The sequence below is a fragment of the Hesperophylax consimilis genome, chromosome 20, assembly GCF_061612785.1.
Source record: "Hesperophylax consimilis isolate HC1 chromosome 20, BYU_Hcon_1.0, whole genome shotgun sequence".
NCBI classification, from domain to species: Eukaryota; Metazoa; Arthropoda; class Insecta; order Trichoptera; family Limnephilidae; genus Hesperophylax; species Hesperophylax consimilis.
The window spans coordinates 5,234,224-5,261,268 of NC_142855.1; the positions used below are offsets into that span (position 1 = coordinate 5,234,224).

Consider the following 27,045-nt stretch of genomic DNA (forward strand, 5'->3'; position numbering starts at 1 on the left):
TATTATCAACTTGACAAGTCGGGGCCTGGAGCGGATTGCTCCTATCGCGCCTGTCCAGGCCCAGCTCTGTCACTATCGAAGCACTATAATGTATAGGTATAAATATAGGTTTATATTTTTTTTTAATATTCAACATTTTTGTAACAAAGCGATTGATTAACATCTGTGTGTAACGTTTCATATATTTATTTTTCTTGCCAAGCTGCTTCAATTTTAAATCCATTATAGACTTATAAAATATTCACATTGATGTATGTTGGTCTACTGTTGGGTTGTTTTTTTAAATTTAACAATTGTAAATCGAATTGATGTTATAATTAAGTTCTGCGAGTATTTTAGTTTATTTTACTATTATTGTGACAGCTGTTTCGGAGTTCATTTTCAAACTGTGGTTAGTCAACGTGGCTTGGACGCCGAAACAGCTGTTATAATAATAAATAAATAAAACTGAAATACTTGCAGAACTTAATAAAAACATTTTTGAATTTACTTAAAATTAAATTTTAAAAAGCTACAACCTTTGTAATAAGTGCGCACATATTAATGATAACCTTCATAATATTAATACTAACTGATAATATTTGTACAAGTGTTATTATCCACCAGCGAGTAACCGTAACTATCGCCTTTCAAATATCTATGTGATTTGTTGGTTTTAACTGTTTCTAGCATAAATATACCACTCTCTAGTCTAGATCGATATCTTCGGGCTTTTTGTATGTAACAGAATTATACAGTACTTAACCACAGATATACAAGCAGTACTTACCGAGCGGAGCGGAGCAGTAGAAAAGGTAGAAAAATCTCAAGGTTATTTAAAAATAAGATGCAACCATAGACAACATAATTGCTCTCGGCCTACTCCATTCACTCACTAGCCCAAAAAACTATTTTAAAAATAAAAAGGTCCTTGAAGCAAAAAAATGTCCAAATGTTTTCCAAGGGCAAGGTTCATCTGACTAAGAAAATAAACTTTTACAGTTTATTTCCTTAAGATGAAACTAGTTAATCTGAGAAGAAGAAACCCAAAATGACAAGAAATTTGCAAAAAACACTGAAGAAAAATTCCAAAACATGATTGTCCGACAGTACGACGATGAATTCCGACATTTTTCTTCCTATTTTGAACTCATGGTTACATATGTTTAAAAATCTTTAATTTCACCAAAACAATAAGATAATACAGGATAACACTAATGAATAAAACATGAATAAGTTGGTGGATATAATAAATAACATTTATACGTTGTGGAGGAAGACATATGCCAAGTATGTTACGTAATAACCTAAAAACTGTCAATTCACTTTAAACTTGAACTTACGTAGGTAGGTTGAATATATATTTGTAACTCGCTAACACTACACTGGCTTATACTGTATTTTTATCACAAACAACTTTAACGCGCATATTTTCGACGCGAAATGATAATATTTCGGCAGCAAATGACAACCCGCGTGTATAAATAAACCACTCTCATTTTGTTTGAATGATTTGAAAACAGTAAACGACAAAATTCCGTCATCTCTTTCATTATGGTAGAGATTTTACACGATTCATTATGGTAGAGAGCGAGAGATCAAACCAATCTTTCTGCTCTAACCAATGAGATCTGAGCTTTTAGCCATATTATTCGTTTTCTATAAGTTTCTCGTTTATTTACACGATTCATTATGGTAGAGAGCGAGAGATCAAACCAATCTTTCTGCTCTAACCAATGAGATCTGAGCTTTTAGCCATATTATTCGTTTTCTATAAGTTTCTCGTTTCAAGGCCAAAGCTGAGAGAAATGCCCCTGGTTTCTAGGTAATAATGTATGTGAAAATAAATAGTGTTGCGCGCTAAAAAGGTTTTTTTATGAAAAATAAAACGGATAAAATGGTTATGAATTATGTTTTATCAATATAATTGTGATGTTTGGGAATAAGTTGAGTATTTGAGCGATAGATGGCGCTAGTCATAAAGCTTACTCCAGAGTCCGTCAGATGTCGCTAGAGTATAACAGATGCTTGTTTTTATTATCTAACCTTATATTTTGGTGCATAATAGTAAGTTTTTTTTCCTCTGCTATAAGATATTTTAAAATTTTGGTATCCGAAATAGTAAAAGTGTTGATTTGGTCACCTTGTTCTTCTTGTACATTATTGATGGTAATAACCATTATATAATTTATACTAAACGATTTTTGTCTTCTTTAATTCCCATGAATGAGAGCTCCACTGATCCGTGGTCATCACTGATTTCAAACCTTTTATGGAAAGTGTAGGAGGTGATTATTGTTACAGTGCAAAAATAAGCAAAGAAGATATGACCATATGACTCATCAATATTGGGGGAATCGACCCAGTGAATGACCGGTAAGAGTGGGGCTCTCAATCAAGGAAACTAATCATTTTTTTAAAGATCAACCGAATGCTCAATAAAGTGTATTTGCCTGTCACCTTCATTTTTCCTTATCATTATTTTACAGTCTTTGTACCAAACATATTTGAAGCCGATTTCTTTTGCTTTTGTTTTAGACCTCCACAGAAGATCTTTGAAAGACCAAGAATTTCACTTTTGAAGACCAAGAATTTCACACAATCTTCTGGAATCTGTTTCCTTGTGTTTAGTTGCTTTTTGTTCAGTAGAATCAGTCGTCTTTTTTGGGGGTTAGTAAATCTGACGTGGAGATTTGGAGGGACTCCAAATCATCGGTCCGGCATTTTCTTGATGTCGAGGATGTCATCGCCTTTTAATTCAATACCTGTGACTGCGGCCCCCTGATTAATACCTTTTGCAGGCTGCTCACCCTCTTTTACTGGAATCCCTGCAAATTTAAGGGTGTCTTCATGAGTTACTTGCTCCACTTCTGCCAATCTGACTTCCTGGCTCTTTATAATTCTGTCTTTTTCAGTTAGTTCCTTTCTCATTAATTCAACTTCCGAAACCAGTTTGATTATGGTCTCCATCTTAAGATGGATGTCATCGTACTGACGGCTGACGAAGTCACTTGCGCTTCTGGTTTCTTGATTTTCACCATTCATTTTTTTAATATTATGGCATGTTTAAATACTTAAATTTTTTCTATCTTCATCCTTATTTTCTCCAGCAGATTGTCAATGTTTAAAGCATAGGGCTCAGATGTAAGGTTAGTTGCTTTCGTTTGCCCTTTGGTTCTCAGATTTTTTTCTGAATTTGACATTTGGGTAGACTCTGTGAGTCAAACACTTTTGCCTAGATTACCCTTTTGGTTGACTTACGACGTACTGTTAATTTTTCGTTGTTAAAATAATGATATTATTTTATTCACTGATCAATCACTGACGAATCGAACACTGATGTAGTAAAACTGACGATTATCATCGGTTCTGACACATCCACGGGAAAATTTTCTCGCTAAACCAAATTATTAACTATTTATTTCGGGAGCAGATCAAAACACAGCTGTCACTCGATTATAGGTATTGTTTATTTATTTATTTATTAATTGCCGGAAACCCGGGAGTTTATTGCAATTACATAATACATTACAAATGTGAAAGTAACCCGCCTCACTAGAAGATTTCTGTTCTGAGGCGGGTACATATATTTGCTTACACATACACATACATTTATACAAATATATATATCAATATATACATGGAGCATTCCATATTTATTTACTTACATAGGTATATAGTTACATAAAAACAGGAATTTCGTGGGAACTTTAAATTAACAAAATGTTAGCGTCTAAATCTCATAATAATAACATATCAAAAAATAGTTTAAACAGCAGTATTAGGTATTGATAAATTAGACATGCGTAAAACATAAACAGTTTTAATAAGAAAGAGTTAATCACTATAAATGTAAATAACACATGTTTGTAAATAAGGAATGAGAATTTAGACTAAGAAGGGATTGCTAGTATATGATTGTTGAATATGATCATAAGAAGATCATTGTAGAAATGTATAATACAGCGCCCTTGAGGTGATTTTGCACAAATACGGCGCTATACAAATCATCCAAATATTATTATAATTTTTATTACGAACAAGAAGGTTTTAACGAGCGTTGCGTCCAACCTTAAAAATATAAAAGTAGTTAATTGAATTAATTTTTCACAACACAACTAAGTGCATATCGATACAATTCACAAATACTTGTTTGATAAAAACTTGATTTTGAAATCAACGTAGACAAACACGAAAGTCAAATCAGATTATATCAGTTGTATAAATGCAAAATTCATAGTAAATTTTAAGGTTGGGTACAAAAATGAGTTTCCATAATTAACAACCACAATTCTTAGATGTACAGTGAATGTACGTACAAGTTATTGTATGCTACTGTATTATACATTTTACGACCGTAGAAATTTATGTGACTAATATTATTTATATTCTTAGAATTATGCTGGCAACGAAAATGCTATGGGTTTAATCTTATCGCTAATAAGGTTTTTTTCCAGTATGGTTACGCTTATGTCCCTGAATGACCGGATGAATTAAACGTCCCTGGAGAGCGGAAGAATAGCTACAGAATGCACACAATTTTTTCAGTATGGGTAAGAATGTGATGTTTTAAATTGCCCTTAACATAACATGAAAAGCTGCAGTAGGAACATGAATAAGATTTTTCCCTAGTATGGGTAAGCATGTGACGTTTTAAATTTCCCTTTTCAGAACACGAATAGCTGCAGAAGGAACATAAATAGGGTTTTTTTCCAGTATGGTTAAGCATGTGACGTTTTAAATTTCCCATGTCAGAACATGAATAGTTGCAGTAGGAACATGAATAGGGTTTTTCTCCAGTATGGGTAAGCATGTGACGTTTTAAAGTTCCCTTTCGAGAAAATGAATAGCTGCAGAAGGAACATGAATAAGGTTTTTCTCCAGTATGCGTAAGCATATGACGATTTAAATTTCCCTTTTCAGAACATGAATAGCTGCAGAAGGAACATGAATAAGGTTTTTCTCCAGTATGGGAGAGCATGTGGTGGTTTAAAGTTCCCTTAAGAGAACATGAATAGTTGCAGTCAGAACATGAAAAATGTTTTTCTCGAGTATGGCTAAAAATGTGTCGTTTTAAATTTCCCTTTTGAGAACAAGAATAGCTGCATAAGGAACACGTATAAGGTTTCTCTCCAGTATGGGTGCGCAAGTGCCGTGTTAACATTGACTTGCTGTGGCTGAAGTAGTTACAATGCGAACATGAATAAGTCTTTCCACCAGGATGCGTCTTTAGGTCCGATATGAAGTCTGAAAAGATGGTAGATAAAGCTCAATAAGTAGGAATCTACAAAGAAAACAGAAAATTATAAAAACAAAGTCATACAAACTAAAACTGATTTTACCTGCAGTCTGGGTAATACTTTCAGAGTGCTCTAAGCATTCCTTTTTAACATCCAGCAGGTCTATGTCTATTTCCGTATAAGGAATCCCCCCTCCGTCTTCTTCTCTGTGTCCTGCCTGGATCGGAACAGTCTCCACATTAATGCTACCTGGAATAACAGCACAACAATACAATGATATGTAAAGACCCGCTGAATGTCTGCCTTTACTTTACTTATTTGATTAAATATAATTATAAAGCTGAACATCTCGACACAGGAATTCCCTTGTGAGATGAGCAGCGTTGGGACAAAAAAATCTGATATCACCGTAATAAGTCATGATACAAATATATTATAACACAAAAATACACTTCACATACCTATCTTATAATCTCAAATTATTCTTGAAATGGAGAACGCTTAGAAGAGATACTTTATTTTAGTGGTAAAATATGGCGAGGCAACAGCATGAGGAACCAGGAATTGTTTGCTGGCATTATAAGTTCACATTTGCTTAGTTCGACAGTTTCCAGCAAAGCAATATTACGAAGGTAAAATCAAAAGCACTGATGGACGACAAGAGCGGAACGAGAAAACAAGCAGCTGTCCTTAATATGAAATACCTTTTTGATGTAAGCAGTGCAACTTACTAGTTGGCTGAACACTCTCGGCATACTGCAAACACTCCATCTTTACATCCGGAACCCTGGGACCTACTTCCTGGGACCCTGGCTCCGTCTTGATGAAAACACTCTCTGGGTTGAGAAGATCCATGTCTCTGCTGTGATAGCTTCACATTATGTGATGGTAATTAGTCTCAGCTGAAAATAAACCAAAACTGTAAAAAAAACGTTGATTCATTAGTCCAATATAATAATTTATATTGGAGATTTAAATAGATTTAAATCAATTTGCGGTAAAGCGCCGTTGAGGTGATTTTAAAAAATAAATTTAAACCTCGCTTTAGAAATAACCAACTTGTTACGAACAAAACCACTTAACAATAATTGGCCGCTTTTGCCAATGGAACAATGGAAGAGCGACCGCCCAGTCTAGGAATTGACAGACAAAATGTAATATTTGCTTCACAAATGTCACCAGCAGAAATAATTACCGCTGAACGGTACACTTTCCACACAAAGAGCAGAACTGTCAACTTGACGTTAGTGTAGTTGAGCGTGGGTCAAACCAGTTGTCGCATATATGAAGTACATATTAACCAAAACAATCCCTTAATTAAACATCATTGGTTTACGAATGAAGGATAAACCTAAAATATTGAGTTTAAATTACCAAACACAAGAGCCTTGTCTCTTGTGGTGAGGAAAGGCTATTTTTGTTAAGAATTATAATTCTGTATGTAAACATAAACAAACTAACCATCGCACTTTTCTCGCAGGGGTAGGCAGACGGACCGCCAGACAACTTGGCACACACTCCTTGCCTCATTCGCATCCATAAGCCGTCTCATACATAGTCTTCTATTATTCTCTTGACATGGCCCGACTCAAGTATATGATTCACTTGAATGACGCCATGTCTTCCTCGAGAGTCCCCGACTTCTGCTACCATTCACATATGCGACATATATTCTCTGTTAGAAATACCAAAGGGTAAATTGTAACTAGAGGATGGCATAAGACCAGAATGCAGGTACTTGTACTCACATTTCTCTAGGGCAAATAGATGCAATGGTAGTTTCAGTTCATCCAACAGCAATAAGTCACCTCACTAGTCACAACGCTTCTATTATAACAGGCGTGTTTTTGAAGATGAATATTTTCATCACAATATTGCACAGCGATGTCACTCACTAGACGGTTATTATTGTACGGATATTTTGTTACACATTTTGAACCACACATATTAACATACCAACGTTTCATGCCAAGATTTCGGGTAGGTATATAGGAAAAATAATCTCTAACATTCTCTTTACACTCCTTTCTTCGTTAATTCGCTCTGCATGCCCAAATCTTCTAAGTTTGCCTTTATTTATATTACGCAGTACGCTTACATCAGCTTTGTATGCATTGCATATCTCCACATTTCTCACACGGTATCACCACACATTCGCCTCAGGGATCTCATTTCTACAGAATTGTGAATTGTTCTTTCATTCTTCCTCTGCCAGTTCCATGCCTCGCTGCCATACATCAGGGTAGGTACCAGGGCTCTATTGTGGACTGCTAGCTTCGCTTCTTTGGATACGTTTTTGCTAGCGCCAACTGCGTTTAATACTTCATTAATGGAGTTACCTGAATGAAACCTTCTTTCAATGTTCCTGAAGTGATTTTAAATCTGTGTAGTGCTTCAGTGAAAGTGTTGTCGCAATTGTTATTTAGTGCAAACCAAATACTGTACTGTCAGGCTAATATCACATATTAGTACCAATATTATCACGGTTGTGGATAAACAGGCCGTGGCGTAGAGGATAGCAACTTTAGCGTCGCTCTCTATTGTCGCGGAGGAGCTGAGTTCGCTCCCTGCTTAAAACAACTTTTTTTTTAAATACAAAAAATAATAATAATCAAAATAATATAAAAAGTTAAATAAAAGTTAAGGGTAATACAAGGGAGAGTAGTACAATTTCGCATTTATTATTTATGGATGATATAAAATTATTTTCGAATTCTGAACAAAATTTAGAGAAAATGATCGAGGTAGTTAAAAACTTTTCAGATGATATCAAAATGACATTTGGTTTAGATAAATGTAGAACGATCCATATAGAGAAAGGCAAAATTGTAGATGGGGACGAGAGTATATTTAGAAATTTCCAAATTACTAGTATGAAAAGGGATGAGGTTTATAAGTATTTAGGATACCCACAATCAAATAGATTAGACCATAGTAGTATTAAAAATGATATTAGGATTAAATTTCAAACTAGGATAAGGAAAATTTTAAAATGCAATCTATCTGCTAAAAATTTAGTAAAAGCAATAAATACTTGGGCAATACCTCTATTAACGTACTCATTTGGCATAATTAAATGGTCTAATACAGATTTAGATAACTTAGAAAGATTAATTAGAACTACGCTAACAAAGTTTAATTGCCATCATCCAAATTCAGCTATAGAACGAGTTAATTTACCTAGAAATTTAGGAGGTAGAGGTATAGTCAAAATAACTTCTTTGAAACATAATCAGGTAGAAATGCTAAGAACTTTTTTCCATAGGAAAGCTCATAGCTCAGAAATGCACAAAATAATTTGCAAGGCAGATAGAAATATTACACCTTTAAATTTATACGATGAGAATGCCAACATTTTTATAAATCCCAACCAGGAATTATTAGATTCCTGGTCAAATAAAATTTTACACGCAAAACACTTCAATTATCTCAACCAAACGTATGTTGACAAAATTAAGTCAAACAAATGGTTGAGTATTGGAGAGTTGAGCGCAGAAATAGAAGGATTTATGCTTGCAATTCAGGATAGAGTCATTAATACTAAAAATTATAGAAAGCATATAATCAAAGATACAAATCAAATTGATGATTTGTGTAGAAAATGTTTGGCTTTTCCGGAAACTATAGAACATATTATATCGGGATGTTCTATATTAGCACCGTCCGAGTATACATTTAGGCACAATCAAGTTTTAAAAATAATTCACCAAAATTTGGTAATTAAACATAACTTGATTGACTGCCGTAATGTAGTACCATATTATGAATACAAACCAAATTCATTTTTAGAAAACGAATTTTATAAAATATATTATGATAAAACTATACTAACAGACCGAGCGATTAGTCATAATAGACCCGATATAGTTTTACATGACAAAATTAAAAAAATAACTTATATCATTGATGTTGCTATTCCAAATTCCTGTAATATTCAAAAATCTGTTAGTGAAAAAATAAGAAAATACACAGATTTAGGAAATGAAATAAAAAGAATTTGGCATTCTCAGACTATAAAAATATTACCATTCGTTATTTCGGCTACTGGCATTATACCTAGCTCTCTAATTAAAAATTTAGGCGTATTAGATCTATCAAAAAATTTATATATAAAGATGCAAAAGTCGGTCATTTTGAATACATGTAGGATAACAAAAGATTTTTTAAATATTTATGTTGAGGGATCAGTAGGATTTATAGGCCCTGTTAGAAGTTCTACCGAGCCGAACCCTCTGATATGAAAATATCTGGAGACGGTGAATTTTTTTTCCCATTTGATATCTGGTGATTTGACGTGTTGTTGTTCTTGTATTGTTTTGTATTTATTTTACTTATATAATGCACTTACATAGTGTTGATTGACTAGCTGATCATTTGTGGAAAAATGAGTGGAAGGGTTAAGTTTTTCCTTTGGGGAAGACTTAACCCGGACAACTAAATCGGAAGTTTAAAAAAAAAAAAAAAATCAATAATAATAATAATCAATAATCAATAATAATAATAATAATCAAAATAAACTATAATAATATAAGTGTAACGCCATCTAGCGAATTTCATCAAATACATTAAAATGAGCAAGCAAAAAAAAAAACCACCAAAAAAACACCATCTAGCGACTCTGATGATGATTACAAAACAAATAAAATATTTAAATTCATGGAAAAAAAGTTTGAAGATTTATCGGAACAATTGATGAAATCTTTTAGAGAACAAATTAAAAATGAACTAAGAGATCTTAAGAAATCTGTAGAATTTTGTTGCAATAAAATTGATGAATATGAAGAAAATAATAAAAAGAAAGATACACTGATCAAACAACTGCAATCAGAAAACAACGAAATAAAACAGCAAATAAACAAACTGGAACAATTACACAAACAAAATAACATTGAGATACAAGGTATTCCTTTTAAAGAAAATGAAAACTTACCAAAAATAGTCAATAATATTATGGAAACCATCAAATGCGAAATGGAATCATCAAAAATAACAAATATATATCGTATCAGAAACAGAAACCCTTTAAACAAATACCCAGCCTTAATTGTATCATTCCAAAACAAAGAAGCAAAGGACAAAATCATCGACCAAAAAAAAAATATGGTGTCTTGTACACTAAAAATATAAATTTTCCGGAAGATAACAAAATTTTCATAAACGAACAATTAACACAACTAAATAAACACCTCCTGTTTCTGGCGAAATCCACAAGACTCGGCTACAAATTCATCTGGGCGAAAAACGGTAACGTTATGATGAGAAAAGATGAAACAGCTCCAATCATCCATATAAGGCAGCCGAATGACATACCTTCAGAATAAAGGACCATCTAACATCTAGCACGTGAAAATAACTTATATTCTATCAAAATGTCTGATGAAAATTTTTTGTATGAAAATTATATTTGTCAAAACACAAGTGAACTAAATAATCACTTTAAAGACGTTAACTTTTCAATTCTTTATATGAATATTAGAAGCTTAAGAAGGCACTTTGATGAACTTTATATTCTTCTCGATAGTCTTGATTTTTCTCCTAGTATTGTCATTTTAACAGAAACGCAAATGAAAGAAGTAATTCCCTATAACTTGCCAGGATATATAACTATTTCATCCGAATGTAAACATACTGGTCACGATGGAATCACTTTATTTATAAAAAAATGTCTTAAAAAACCTGCCTTCGAAATTCTAGACTTTAAAACAGCTAACGCAATCAAATTAACATTTACCCATAGTAATTGTACTTATTTGCTATTAGCTATCTATAGATCACCTTCCTTAAATGAATCTCTATTCATTAATGAACTTAATTCACTTATAAAAATGACTAACAGAAATAACTTTAACTTTGCAATATTAACTGGTGATATTAATATAAACATTAATGAAAACAACAAAAGAACAAAATGTATAAATGAATACTTAGATTGTTTGTCATATGCAGGATATCATTCATACATAAACTCACCAACAAGAGAAAATCTAAATAATTCCACGACTCTAGATCACATATTTATCAAAACACACAAACACGTTATAACTAAATCTTCAACTCTAAAAACAAACATTACTGACCACTACCCAACATTCTACGGACACAACATCTTAACCACAAATTCAAAAGAATACTCTAACACTGTTGAAATAAATGAAATTAATTACGTCACATTAAACAATTTACTTCATTCAGAAAAATGGGACAACATACTATCAATAGTTAACCCAAATTCAGCATTAGAATTATTTTATAAAACTCTAGAAGCTTATATTTCGAAGAGTACAAATAAAATTGCCATCGCTAAGAGAAATTATAAAAAAATTAAGCCTTGGATCACTGTAGGACTAATAGTCTCTATTAAACAAAGAGATAAATTATACAAAGAGACGTTAAATTATCAAAAAGCCTGTCAAAAAAATAACACAAGAATTATGCCTTTCATGAAAACGAAATATTTAATGTATAGAAATTTACTAAATAGGTTAATAAGAAATTGCAAAAAGAAGTATTATTGTGAAAAAATTGATAGTGCAAAAAATGATACCAAAAAAACGTGGAATATTATTAACGAAATCACGAACAAAAAAAAAGTGTCAACCGATGTCAATGAGATTATAATAAATGAAAATATTATAACTGACAAATCGACTATTGCAGAAAACTTTAACAACTTTTTTACAAATGTGGTAGATCAAGTACTTGAATCTTCTAGTAAAATTGATAATACAATACCCGTAGACTCATCTTCACACTTAGACTCAACTAACGATTCAATTAACTCCTTAGAATATTTTTCACCCATCACAACAGATGAAATTGATAAACACATTGACGGTCTAAAATCAACAAATTCTACATGAATTGATGGTTTATCAGGTAACACACTAAAAAAATAAAACATTACATTTTAACTCCATTGCTACATATTTTTAATATATCCTTAAAAGAGGGATATTTTCCCGAACAATTAAAAACCTCTATCATAATACCAATTCACAAATCAGGAGAAACGCACATATTAGACAACTACAGACCTATTTCCTTGGTCTCAAACCTCTCAAAAATATTTGAAAAATGTATCAAAAATAGAATAATGAATTACCTAGAACAAAACAAAATTCTGTCCCAAAATCAATATGGCTTCAGAACAAAACTAAGCACTGAAGATGCAATATTCGATCTGACTAACACATCTGTTGATCAAAATAAAAAGAGTTTAGCTATATTCCTAGACTAAAGAAAAGCTTTTGATACGGTAAATCACAATCTACTTATAAAAAAAATGAATCAAATAGGTTTAAAAAATGATACACTAAAAATTCTTACTAGCTATCTCAAAGACAGAAAACAAAAAACAAAAATAGGGGATTTTTATAGTACTGAAACAGGAATAAAAAATGGAGTACCACAGGGAACTGTGCTTGGCCCAATTCTCTTTCTAATATACATAAACGATTTATGTGATGTTATAATCCCTGGTAAAATTGTATCTTACGCAGATGATACAGTAATAATAGTGAATGGAAAATCCTGGCCTGAAACTTTTTTGAAGGCAACAAAATGTATTACATATGTCTCATCATGGCTAAAATGTAATAGACTCTTCTTAAACTATAATAAAACATTTTACCTAACCTTTTCTAAAAATAGTAAAAATATACCCCCTAATAACCTTAAGATTCGAATACATAACTTTAACTGTAATCAAGAAATATGCTCATCTTGCTTTCAACTCGGAAAAGTTGAAAAGATTAAATATTTAGGTATTGTTATTGATACAAAATTAAATTGGCAGTCACAAATTAATAATACCGTCTGTTAATTAAGATATCTTACATACACATTTTACAGACTAAAAGAAGTGCTCAATGTTGAAAAACTGAAAATTATTTATTTTTCTTTGGTGCAATCTTCACTCATATACGGAATAATAGGATGGGGCGGTGCGCTTAATGCACATATCAAACCATTACAAAAAATTCAAAATTATATCATCAAAGTTATGTATAGTCGGAAAAGAACATTTTCAACGGATGAGTTATACAAAGAATCTAAACTATTCTGTCTCCGTAAATTATTTATTCTGCAAACTATGAAATACATATTTAAAAACAAAAATAAATTCGAAATAAATGAAAACAGAACCAACATTAGAAATAATAATGTATTTTATACTCCCCAAACGAACACAAAACAAATGCAAACGCACTGCAGTTTCATTGGACCCCGTACTTTCAATCTTTTACCGAAAAATATTCAAGTGATAACTAAACTTCCTCAATATTTAAAAGAATTAAAATTATGGCTTTTCTATACAGCAGTTGAAACTTTTTTTATTTAATTTGTATCAATTTATGTTTCTCATAAAATATTCACCATATATTACACTAAACACTTATAACTTCACTATACACTATTATAAACACTTTTTATACAAAACGCTAATACAAAATGTAATCTTGTTTTTATTTTATATGCCCACAATTTGTTTATTTCTAGGTACAATAAAATTATAACTTAAATATATTACCCACGCACAGGCTGCGCATTAGTGGGTTCCCATTATTCTTATTGATTTATATAATATTGTATGTAATTAATGTAAAAATTGGGAAAAATAAAGGAATTAAAAAAAATAATAATAAAAAAAATATCTCTTCCAGCCTTCCCATTTCTCTAGAACATACTTTCTAAATACACAAACTCATCCACCTGCTCCAAGTATTCCTCATTCACAACTTACTATATGGCACACTGTTTTAGTAGTCTCTCTTTCAAACAACATTACTTTAGACTTACTTACATTCATCATTAACTCATTCTTAGTAAATACTTCGTTCATTTCATACTTATTGTTAAAAATACAAACATTATATAATAAAAATGCAAGACAAAAGAGATTACAACGAAATGTAACTAACTAACCGCTTTGTTATAATTAGTGACAGCGGCCGTAAAACAACAATATTCTATAACAAACTAACTAAACTAACTAACCATCACGCCGTTTCCCCGCAGGGGTAGGCAGAGAGGACGGACCGCCAAACAACTCGGTCTTGGCACACACTCCTTGCCTCATTCACATTCATACATCGTCTCATACATACTCTTCTATTATTCTGACTCTTGACATGGCCCGACTCGAGTATCTGATTCACTTGATCGTGCCATGTCTTCCTCGGGCGTCCCCGACTTCTGCTACCATTCACATTTGCATCATATATCCTCCTTACACTCCTATCTTCGCTCATTCGCTCTACATGCCCAAACCATCTAAGCGTCCCTTTCTTAATCTTACTCATTACGCTTACATCAGCCTTGCACTCTTTGCGGATCTCCACATTCCTCACACGATCAAACATGGTTTTACCACACATACGCCTCAGGGATCTCATTTCAACAGCATTTAATCTACTTTCATCCTTTCTTTGCCAGTTCCATGCCTCACTTCCATACATCAAGGTAGGTACCAGCACTCCGTTGTGGACTGCTAACTTCGCTTCTTTGGACAATTTTTTGTTAGCGCCTACGGCGTTTAGTCCTCCATTAACGGAATTACCTGCATTTACCCTTCTTTCGATATCTCTGTCAGCCTTCCCATCTCTCGTAAACATACTTCCTAAATACACAAACTCATCCACCTGCTCCAAGTATTCCCCATTCACAATTATATTGCACACTGTTTTCGTACTCTCTCTTTCAAACACCATTACTTTAGACTTACTTACATTCATCATTAACTCATTCTTCATGCATACTTCGTTCATCCTAGACACGAGAGACTGTAGATCATCTATACTATTAGCAATCAGCACCGCATCATCAGCATACAACAGGCAACATACTTTAAAATTATTCAAATTCGCGCCCAATCCCACCTCTTTCAATTCTTGCATACAATTATCCATGTATAGATTGAATAACCACGGTGACATTACGCAGCCTTGTTTAACACCTTTTGTGATATCAAACCACCCCGTAAAACCACCGTTTACCCTAACACATGCAACGCTTCCCTCATACAGAGACGCAATTGCCTGAGTCAGATTCGTATTCACTCCATACTTGGACAACACCTTCCATAGCTTTTTCCTGTCGACTCGGTCGTATGCTTTTTGTAAATCTACAAAGGCACAGAAAAGTTTCTGGTTTTTTGCCAGAAACTTCTCAGTGAGCATACGCAATGAGAAGATCTGGTCCATGCACCCCCTTCCACTCATAAAAGCACCTTGCACATCCCATATTTTATCCTTTGTTTCCTTTCTTACTCTTTCAATCAAAATTCTACCATACAGCTTGCCAACTGAACTAAGCAGGCTAATAGCCCTATGATTCCCACATTCCATACGTGACCCTTTACCTTTGTGTAATGGCATGATTACAGCCCTTCTCCAATCTAAAGGCGTGTAACCTTCCTTTAAACATTGGTTAAAAAGATTGCACAACCATGTGAGAATTACACGGCTACCTCCTTTAAAATATTCAGCAGCAATATTGTCAAACCCAACAGCCTTACCATTCTTCATACATTTAATCGAGCTTTCTATCTCATCCATGCTAATTTCGGTAACATTCACTCCATCGTCATTCATATCTGATTCGCCGCTGGAATCACTGTCACTCACTTCGCTTTCGAAGACTTCCTCGAAATAATTCATCCATCTCTCTTTTATTTTTTCCTCATTCGTCAACATTTTTCCATCTTTTGATTTTATCACTTTCATGCTTCCGTTTTCTGGGCCACTCCGGGACCTTTTGACTTCTTTCCAAAACAACTTAATGTTTTCTTGGAAATGGTTTGTCATTTTCATTCCTTCTTCCTCTTCCAGGCGTTTCTTTCGTTCTTTCACTCCAACTCTTACTTTTTTCTTACATTCCTTATATACTTCTTTCGCTCGATACTTCTCTTCGCTGGAAGCACTGCCAGCCGCAATCAGACACAACCATGCTTTCTTCTTTTCTGAGACCAGTGCTTTAATCTCATCATCCCACCATGCATCACCTTTCTTCCTACCTTGCGTACTTATTCCACAAACCTCCCTAGCAGATTCACAAAGACACACTTTTATGTGGTTCCATGTTTCGTCTATGCTTAGACCATCCATTTCCTTCGCATTCAATCTTATCTCTGCACAATTCACATACTTACTTCTCACATTATCGTTTTGCAGTTTTTCTATTTTGACTCTTGTCGGAGCTGGTACCGTTTTCACTTTAGAGCGCCAACCGCGAAAGAGGTTTACTCTCGACACTACAAGAAAGTGGTCAGTTTCGACCTCAGCCCCTCTGAAAACTCTTGTGTCCTCGGTAACAGCTCTCAACCTAGAGTCAATTACTACAAAATCAATAATTGACCTCTCATTTCCTCTTTCCCACGTATATTGGTGGATACCTTTATGATCGAAGAAAGTATTCGACACAAACAGGTTCCACTCTAAACATACTTCAAGCATTCTGTTCCCGTTGTCATTCGTTCTTTTATCCCCAAACATACCTAAGACCGAATCAAATCCGTCACGTCTAATTCCCACCCACCCATTCAAATCGCCTGCCATTATAATCCTTTCGTTCATATTTTTTAGTCTCATTACAACATTCACACCAGTCCAAAAATCATCTTTCACTTCATCGCTTTCAGAATTAACAGGGGCGTAGCAAATAACAAGAAACACCCTTGTCAAACCGATTTTAAATCTGATCCACATTATTCTCGGACTTACACATTCATACTGCAACATACATTCAATCATTCTGGGAGACAGTAGCGCTGCAACACCTTGACAAGCCCTCTCCGTATCTGGTCTCCCAGACCAAATGACGAGCCTATCATTATGCTGCATTGTACCGCTACCTTTTTTCATACTCTCTGTTATACAAAGTACGTCCAAACATTTGCTCACCATAGTATCACACAGTTCGTTCATCTTTCTTTCCATTCCTCCTCTAATGTTCCATGTACCAATTCGACATTGATCACGTTCCGTCCTCCTCTTTGCGCCACCGAAGGGTTGGCGATGTGATGGATAGCGAACCTCATCGACATCTTTGTCGGCCATTCCCTTCCAAGTACTACTTAAACATCTTAATTATACAACTTATCATATCGTTACACACATAAAACAAATAATACATATTTATACGCTTAATATAACATTTAACTTAACAAATAAACTACCACTAAAAATAGTTATTTTATCACTATATAATTGTTTTAAAACACTCCATGTAGACAGCAAACCAAAGAGCGCGGGTTCATTCCGATTTCATCCTTCATTTCCGATGTCATTATTCCACGCGCGGAAGGGCACGAGCGGTGGGGAGCGGAGGTTGCGGCAGGGGTTGCATGAGTCGCCAAATGACTCTTTTCTTGTGCGGGTTCAGGGTAGATTCCGAGAAACGATGATTCTGTGGCCTAAGCAATGTCATATGGCCCACATTCTATAACGGCACTGAATAAGCACTGTATGCGTCGGACAGCGGGGTTTGCAGTATTGGTGCGGGTGGACGAGGGGCAAGGGGCAAGGGCCGAAGGGATGATCACATCTGGTGAATGTTCAAAGCACTGATCTCGTATTATAGGCACAGGAATTCACACATCTTAGGATTAACAAAATTATTTGTCACCTTTTCTTAAAGTCGTTATACGTCCACACTGGTCACAGTAAAATTAGTTTTTAGTACACTTAAGCAACTTAAATACAGTAAGGAACATTTATTGACACTTTTAAGGGCGGAATATATGAAATTTCACTTGTAATTGTCGAAGAAAGACAAGACCGACCAAAACGCGTCAGGCTGCTCCGAGAGCCCGACCTAATAACATATAACAATATTCAAGTATTCTCGTCTGTCACTTGTTAATCTGGTTGGTGTTGGGAGCATAATGTCTTATACGGCAAATGTTGTAAAAACTGATCATCAAACACAAATAATTAAGGAAAAAAAGAAAGCTTTGTTATTACTAAGTCAATGTAGAAGGAACCTAATTAAGTACGTACACGGCGGTCAATTCCAGTCTTGAAGAAACGTCACAAGAAAAGTTGAAGCGCTTGAATTTTTAAAACCTTGCAATAAAAATGTAATAAATTTAATACAATGATTGGGTAGTTTATAAGATGTTATTTTAGAAAGGTGGAGTAGCAATAACTGCGTTGTAAGGTTTTAGGAAGCAAATTACCATAAATGAACCACACACCAAATGACAGTGGTCGAAGTATTTTGACATATCCATAGACAACAGAAAATTAAAGAATGTAATCACCAAAGTAAGCATCGGACAGTTTCCTTCTTTAATTTGTATTTTGAAACTCTAGTAATAGTCAGAGGGACAATTGCTTTCCCAAAGGTTTGTAGAAAATATATTTAGCGAGGTTCGCTTATAGAAACACTATTTAGGATAATACACAAGGTGTCGAATAAAAGTCGACATAATGTTTTTTTTTAACATGAACAATGTGTGTTCTGAATTGTCAAAAAAGTTAGGTATGTATAGGTATACATGACAGGTATAAGTTTGTACACACCACTATATTCTTTGAATGCATCACCATTACATACTTTTGATGACTGTTGAATTTGACATCCGCTTCTGGTTATGGGCCGATGCTAAAAAACTTTACTCTGGTAAATTTGTCGCCACGACACATACCTACGAGATTCCCAAATTCGATTATAAGCTGAATGACGAAATATTGTCTTCAGTGAAATCCATAAGGGGCTGTTCGAGTCACATTTGATCCTATACAGTGATCAATACTTCGGAGTAGTGTTTATTAGTCATTCACACAGAATACAACACTTCGCCGGTCTGCGCCTGCACTACAAGCCCTACGTGGTCGCATCACCTACCTCTCTACCTCTCTCACTGGAGCATCAGGAAGATCAGTCTGGTCTCTTCATCGATACCGTCAAGCTACCGACTACATCCCCGTGATCTTGGTGCACATCCCATTGAGGACATGCATCCCATCGGGATTCACATCAACCAACCACTACAATGTCATTCATCGTCAGCATCAAACCACTACTACATTCTCTATTCTATATATTCTGACTACTTCAATTAATCCGCACTGAACTTCACTCATCATTTTATCGTCTCTCACAACCACACCCACAGTTTAAATTAATATACAGCCCTGTTGTAAGACCACCATTCAGAATTGAAGCGTTGCTTGAAATGGCTTAAGTCGTGTTTGGTGACCAGATATAAAAAGCCAGATAATCTCCCACCTTCCTCGTCCCAACTCCTTCCCCTCCCCAACACCTTCAGCTTCACAACATACCCCAATCGGGGTTGCCGTAGTCTCACCGGTTCCAAATGGTTGGGAGCAGTTGGGACCAATGTTTGACAGCATAAGACGATCAACATTGAAAGCAAAGCGGGCGTGGTGAGTAGGTCTGTGGCCTAAAGTAACGCAGGGGGCCGGCTACTCAGTAGGCAGCATAAATAAACTACTCTCTTGATCAATATCTTCGGCCTTTTTCATCCAAAAATTTTATACAGTACTTAAGAAAATACACAGTAAAAGTTTATTTTCTTAGTCAGATGAACCTTGCACTTGGAAAACATTTCGACATTTTTCTGCTTCAAGGACATTTTTATTTTTAAAATATTTTTTTGGGCTAGTGAATGAATGGAATAGGCCGAGAGCAATTATATTGTCTATGGTTGCATCATATTTTTAAATGGCCTTGAGTTTTTTTCTACCTTGTCTACTGCTCCGCTCCGCACGGTAAGTACTGCTTGTATATCTGTGGTTAAGTACTGTATAATTCTGTTGGATACAAAAAGCCCGAAGATATCGATCTAGAGAGTGATATATTTATGGGCCTATCTGTCAAAAGAACAAGAACAACACAGCTTGATGTGTTGTAAATATCAAATGTGCAATTCATTGTGATCATTGATCAGCTAACTGTGAGTAAGAAGATAATATGAGTACCCATTAACTTTAAACATTACTGGATTATTCCGAGAGTTATGCCGTCGATCGTGTTCCATATTCTGTGTTCAAATTAATTGAGGTTATGTGCGTCTTCGCGCATTGTGCCTTACATACCATTTAATTTGGTTAAGCGGTTTTATCAATCTGATTGAGTTTAGCCGAATGTTCAACCATGTGAAGATGCGTTGTATGTGATATGTGGCGTGGCTATTAACCACTCGAACGATCGCGCGTCAAAAAACTTTTTTCTCCGATTGCTCGCGGTTTTTTGGCGACGAATTTGAATATTTTCCGCCAACATTAAAAAAATCAAACCTCCGAATTTTAATACGGAGACATAAAACTGATTGTAGTGCTATACAGCCAATGAATTCACCTATATTTTTATAATTATTCTATATTTTTAGAATTGATAGATAAATTATTAAAAAATCTTAAACTTTATGAATGCGCGAAATTAGCGTTTTTGTGATTTGAAATTGCCGCCAGTGGCAGTTTTAAATATCTTTATAGAATATTTTCTACGTTTTTATGTTCTCTATGGCCTGTTTGATAACCACAGATGCAAGAATATAATGGGAAAATAATTTTTTGTACGTTATGCTCTCTTCAAAAGTTTGGTTAGAAAATAATTTTTTAAAATTTGAGTGCGTGACGTGTCAAAATTGAAATCACTGTATTATACTATATAATAAATTTACCACAAAAACTGGTATTACGTTAGGAAGATACATTAACTGTCTACAATTATTAATAAGCATAGTCGCCGTGTTGGCTTTATTTTATTCATTTGTTGAATTATACAGAGAGCCTATTTCACGATGTCAAAATCATGGTGCTACTTTTTAAATAATTGTAAATTAGAACTGGAGATTTGTAACCATGTTTTTATATAACGTGCAAAACGAGGAAATAAGGCTTAAAATGAGATATACATCATAGATATAAACATTGCCAATATTTCAGGGGGATACTTTGAAAGTTGATGAAATTCACCAATATTTGACGAAAAATCACTACTGACAGCTACCTTAAGGTCAATCTACATAGGGTATATCGGAATATGTAAAATGATGATAAATTTGTATATATATATCAAACCTTTGTATGACCGTAGAATGGCAAATAAAATCATAGTGATAATTTTATATCTAAACGCAAAGGTATCGAAAAAAAATGGATGAGGGGAAAATAATTGATGGAACCAATAATTGATTTATTTATTAAGCCCTAATATCCTTTTAAATCAATATTACAGTTGTATGGTTACAATGAAAGAGCAGTATTTTGATTTAAACATTGTTTACACACTTTGTCATAATAAAAATGTATTCAGTTTATTGGTTTATTCATAATTTAAGAAAATCAATACATAATAATATCATTGTGCCTCGCTATAGAGTGAGATTCTGAGTATCGCTCTGGTGAGGGACCACCATTCAGAATTGAACATTGCTTGAATTGGCTTAGTTATGTTTAGTGACTAGATCTGGAAAAGACTAATACCTTGATACATTAAAATTGCCAAGAATACATACATTTCCTCTTTATTCGTGGGAGCCCATTTATTGGTACGCGCATGACGCTTAAATTGTTTTTTCGCAATCCATTGATCTGCATACCTGTTGGTCTCTCTCGCGATCAGTTCAACGAAATCTGCATCAAAGATTTTAAGAAAGGCATCCACAGGTTTGCCCATTTCGTCGGTATTGAAAGTTGGTCCCGGCGTGCCTGTGAAAGTCTCCCTTATCCCAGTAAAACGTAAGATATCATTAGACCAATCGAAAGAGTAACCTTCAGGCGGCAGAATCAAACGCATTGCCTCACTATCTACCTGGTCTTGTCTACTAAAGTCTATGGCCATAGCGGAGTTAGGTGAAACGTTGATAATATTATGATAAGGTATTGGTGGCATGTATCCTCATCGCTCTCTTCGTGGTCGACGTCACTCGCTTCGTCATCCTCGTCGCTCGATCTGTCCATTTCTGAAACAACAGAAAACCCAAATTAATTTAATGTGTCTATATTACGATAACCCACTGCCTCTGGTACGGCTTATGACTCGCAATACGATGGTCGCGGGATCAAATCAAATAAATTATATTTGAATAATTAGTGTTATTTTCACACAAAATTCATTTAAAATAATATATATTATATTTGCGGCACGTTCCAGAGTGGAAGATACCCATAGTATCGCCCTGGTGTAAGACCCCATTCAGAATTGAAACGTTGCTTGAAATGGCTTTTGACGGCCGGCATAGTCCAGTGGTAACGCATTGGACTGCCATTCCGAAGGTCGCCGGTTCGAACCCGGCGTGCGCAAATAAATTTTATTTGATTGATTTGTGTTATTTCACAATTAATTAATTAAAATAATAATTAAAATAATATATAGTATATTTGCGGCACGTTCCAGAGTGGAAGATACTACCAGTATCGCCCTGGTGTAAGACCACCATTCAGAATTGAAACGTTGCTCCAAATGGCTTTAGCCGTGTTTAGTGACTAGATCTGAATAGCCAGGTACTTCCCCATCTTCCTCTTTCCCTTCCCCACTTACCTTCAGCCTCACAACATCCCCCAATTGGGGATGCCATAGTCTCACTGGCTCCAGCTGAGGCTCTTGTGAGGTATTCATATAAAAAAAAATATAAAAAGTTAATCAAATACTTGAGGCGGGCAATGTCAGGAGTCAGAATAGCACAGTCAGGTAGGTATGGAATGAAGAAAAGAGTGTGTGTGCCAAGATCGAGTTGCATGGTGGTTCATCCTCTCTGCCTACCGAAATGGCGTGAAGGTAAGTTAGTTAGTTTTATAACTCACGGTTTCCAAGTACAGACTCTTCTAGTACAGCTGCCTCGTCCACGTTACTTTTTCTGCCCATGTCTGACTCTGAAATAAAAGAAAACACAAATTTACAGTAGAATTTGGATATAATGACTTTGCATTTAACGGTCTACTGTTTTAAGTGACGATAATGTAAACTCTAGTAAGGTTTCATAGCTTTTAGTAGGAAAACGTATCCGTTTAAAGTGACCAACTACGTAAAGCGACCTATTTTAATGATAATTTGTCCGGTTACAAAACCCACCTACCAATACAGCCTCGCAACACAATGAGTCCCGTGAAGCGAAAGTGTTTTTTCAATTTAAGAAAAAAATGCTGTATTACACCGTTTAGAAGCCGGTGAATCAAATGTAATCCTCGCAAAGAAGTTCGGCATGTCTTATTTCTCACTCTGCAATACCCGTTACAGAAAAAAGATGTGTAATGATGCATCCACGACATAACAACAATACATTTTGTATGTTTGTTATGTGGAATTTTTAAGTACTATGCTTATTTCCTGCCAATATACCAACAGTGAAACTGTGCTAGGGATATCAATATAAAATATAGATAATTGATTTTATATTGAGCCCCTGGTATGACATTTCAAAAAATAAACTCACCGTTCCCAAACGCCGACAATTCTTCGTAGAATGGTACGTCCACCCACAGCTCGCTGTGATAGCCGGCTTCCGGAGAGAAGAGTTCCCCACTCCGCGATGTCCCAGGTAACGGCTCGGGAGATGCTGCACGGATAGGCATAATTGGTGCATTGGGAGCCGTTGATTGGGTCTGTGCGGGAGTGGACATCCACGGTGGTGGTACGGGTCGTGGCAACGGTGAAGGCGTCCCTTGTGAAAAGGGACACGTTGTTCTCTCCGGAGATGGAATTCTGAAAACATTTACATAAATCATAGAAAATTGTTCTCATTCACGTGTGAAACAGTAAGTACAGTATGTAAATAAACAATAAAATAAGAACTCTGTAAAATATGCACTGAATGTGCCAAATGCACAGAGCGCTGAACTTACCAACTCTCACTGTAAGAGTGGAACGCTGTCAGGAAAAAACAATAATATTGTACCAAGCATCTAAATACGATTACTTACTTTTGTTTAGTTTTTCTTGGAGGTGCGGTAGGGAGCAAAATGCGCGCCGCCTGCTTCTTGAATTTTCGGCTTTCCAGCTCTAGCCGGATGGAAGCAGGCAGGGCCCTAACAGCCTTTAGGGCCTTGACGCGATCCTCTCGCACCAGTAGCAAAGCAGGGTCGCTGTTTAAATAAATACAAATATATGATGAGTTCAACGGCCACAGCAAAGTACTTTCATAAAAAAACATTAAAAAATACTAACACTCCAGACGAGGCTGCAATTGCAGCTCTGCGTTGACGTCCACGTGCAGGTAGTCCGGCACCAGCTCGTACCCCACGTCTCCCTTTTCCTCTGCCTCCTCTTGCAGTCAGCACCGCTCTATAAATTTTAAATTGAAAACACTTAATGTAAGTACTTAAATGTTTAAATTTTGTTAAATATTGCACTAATATAAAATTTGAAAATAATTATTGGGTTGTGGAGTGATCCCTTTCCCTGGACGACAGCTGTTTCTGCACAAATTTGGTAAAAGTAAACAAATTAATTAATTATACAACTAAATTACTAAATTTTTATTGTGTGACGAAGGCTTTACACCATTTTACATGTGAAAAAGAGTCAACTTTTTGACATATGACTTAAAATAATTGGTTAGCAAATATCTGTATTAATAATGAACCAATTCAAATAAAACTTATATATATCTCTTTGTTTTGAATCACTGTGATGGAATATCTATATTTCAAATGCGCGAGTGCAGTATTTAAGACATTATTGTAAATCAAAAACAGATGACGTCTTCAGTTGACGTAATCTTACACAAAAACTTCAACCAAAACAATATAATACAAACAAACGAATTAAAAACGCATTTCAAAGATAGATAAGTCAATCATGATTACACAGATATATAATTATGCGTTAAAAACCCAATAAATTAATTACTTACGGCATTTTAGGAAGAGTCCAAAATTTCGTGAATGTTGAAAATTTATAATTTTGTTTTTGACAGGACGCCATAAAAAAACCGCGAAAACTCGTTAAATAACACTTCAAAGACAACGGATAAGTTCATAGACAAAGAGAATATATTATCAGCTATTCGATAAAACAAGTAGCTGGCCATGGAAACGTTTTAAATAATTACAATAAATATTTTACGAATGGTAGAAAAATCGGTCCATTTTTGGACCGATATCAATCGCAGAAAAATAAAAGTGGTCGATTTTTCGACCGAAATCGTTCCAGTGGTTAAGGAGAACGGTTAGAACATCCAATCACACAATCGTTTAACCAAGTTGGATCATCTGTATCGTGGTTGAATCAACCTTTCTCAGTCGGCCTAGGGAGCCGTCGTACGTAATTGTTTGTAAGCGTACATTTAACTGATAAAATAAAATAAAAATGTCAGGCATGACTAAAGATCGTGAAGTTTTGACGGATATTTTGAGATTATATGTATAATGATTTGACTAGCTTTGGGTATACTACAAGCAAAAATTACTCTTATAAAGATGCCAGGAACGAAGTTCTTGTTATAGTTTTTGGAAAAGTTCAAATGTATTTAAAAGTATGTAGCGAATGAAACCATATGAATGTAATATTTATTCGTTCACAGAATTTTATTCGTTCCTTGAGCCATTTTTGTGTCGAGGTTCGTTTTTTTTCCTTTCATGCTTATAGTTAACGAAGCTTCAAGAGCGGTCACATTTTTTTTATGAAGTATGAGTCATGTTGTATATGCTCTCCAGATTAAAAAAATCTGACGAAATGGCGACCCATAATCTAACCTATAACATAACGTAACCTATCCCAACCGAGCCTAGTGGTCTTTTTTAAAGAGGGACAAACTTCGTATTGGGTTTCTATTTAGGTTGATTTTATTATTCATGACTTGGCCATTAATGTTTCGCAAATAAGTTTTTAAATGTAAGATTCTTCGAATACGCGATCAGTGGGTTCAAGTTATCTTATTATAAGAGCCTTTTTGTACTTATTAATTAATGTTTATTAAGTAACCAATTACCATCACATAACAGCAGTGCCATGGACCTTCCCAACCCAGAGAGTGTTTCCATCAAGACGGAACCAGGATCCCAGGAAGAAGGCGCAGGTGAAATGCCGTATATGGATATAGACATCCACCTTCCGGATGTAAAGAAGGAATGTTTGCAGAATGCTGAGAGTGTTCAGCTAACTAGTAAGTTGCATTATGTATATTGTCACAAAGGAGTTTCAGACGACGCAGTCAGGACAGTTGCTTGAATACTTCTTCACCTCTTGTCGTCCATTAGTAATTTTCATTTTACCTTCGTTATTTTTTAAATTCGACCACCATAACACGGGCATGTGCCTAGCATGGTGGTCGAAAAATTCCTCAATGCATGTAACTAATAATTTCATAGAATAAAGAAACTTTAAAAAAAAAAATCACTTTGCAGGAAACTGTAGAACAAAGAAAACGTGAAAATTTAATTCCTAGTTCCTCAAGCTGTTTCCTCGCCATATTTTACCACTAAAATAAAGATCTCTTCTAAACGTTCTCCATTCCAAAAATAATTTGAGATTAGAAGATATGTATGTAAAGTGTATTTTTGTATTATAAAACATCATAATGGTATTCCCAATTCTAAAGGATGTTGGATCTCGTTTTGTGTAACATTGAATTAAATGTCATACATAGCGATTCTCCCCTCGTATATGAAGACAAATATCACCCCGCATTAGAGTTCCGGTATTCTTGTAAAAAGCCTCGGAAGACTACCAAATTACCTAAAACTACAGACGGCACTTTGCGGGGATGGATTTTTGGTGATTTTGTCAAACTTTATCAGATGATGAGACAATCGGATTGGCATGAACTTTCTAAATTCGATACCGTTAATGAGGCGCTACACCATGTATATATAATGTATTTGACGCTTGCTTCCCTAGGAAACCTCCCAACAGAGGT

The 27,045-nt window shown here is 34.9% G+C and overlaps 2 protein-coding genes across 2 annotated transcripts in view; both read right to left on the reverse strand.

Annotated features, from left to right (window-relative positions):
* Positions 1–2,688: 2,688 nt before the first annotated feature.
* LOC149413962 (uncharacterized) overlaps positions 2,689–27,045 on the reverse strand; it is an 81,364-nt gene continuing 57,007 nt past the window's right edge. Inside the window, exons 7-8 of the mRNA XM_089643942.1 lie at positions 4,759–4,978; positions 2,689–2,807 (exon numbers count right to left, since the gene is read on the reverse strand). Coding sequence (XP_089500068.1) covers positions 2,689–2,807; positions 4,759–4,978 — 339 coding nt within the window. The remainder of the gene's footprint in view (positions 2,808–4,758; positions 4,979–27,045) is intronic.
* On the reverse strand, positions 21,717–25,091 carry LOC149413963 (uncharacterized). The gene is made up of 6 exons (XM_089643654.1): positions 25,042–25,091; positions 24,354–24,470; positions 24,110–24,271; positions 23,623–23,891; positions 22,994–23,062; positions 21,717–22,152 (listed from the first exon to the last, which is right to left on the reverse strand). Exons 1-6 carry the CDS (start codon positions 25,044–25,046, stop codon positions 22,022–22,024), a joined length of 753 nt encoding a protein of 250 aa, XP_089499780.1. The 5' UTR covers positions 25,047–25,091; the 3' UTR covers positions 21,717–22,021.

Excerpts from the sequence above, each read along its gene's own strand:
- LOC149413963 (XM_089643654.1), bottom strand. Across the intron at positions 24,272-24,353 it reads ATTGCAGCCTCGTCTGGAGT|CGACCCTGCTTTGCTACTGG; the intron begins GTTAGTATTTTT and ends TTATTTAAACAG. Across the intron at positions 23,892-24,109 it reads CCAAGAAAAACTAAACAAAA|AATTCCATCTCCGGAGAGAA; the intron begins GTAAGTAATCGT and ends AAATGTTTTCAG.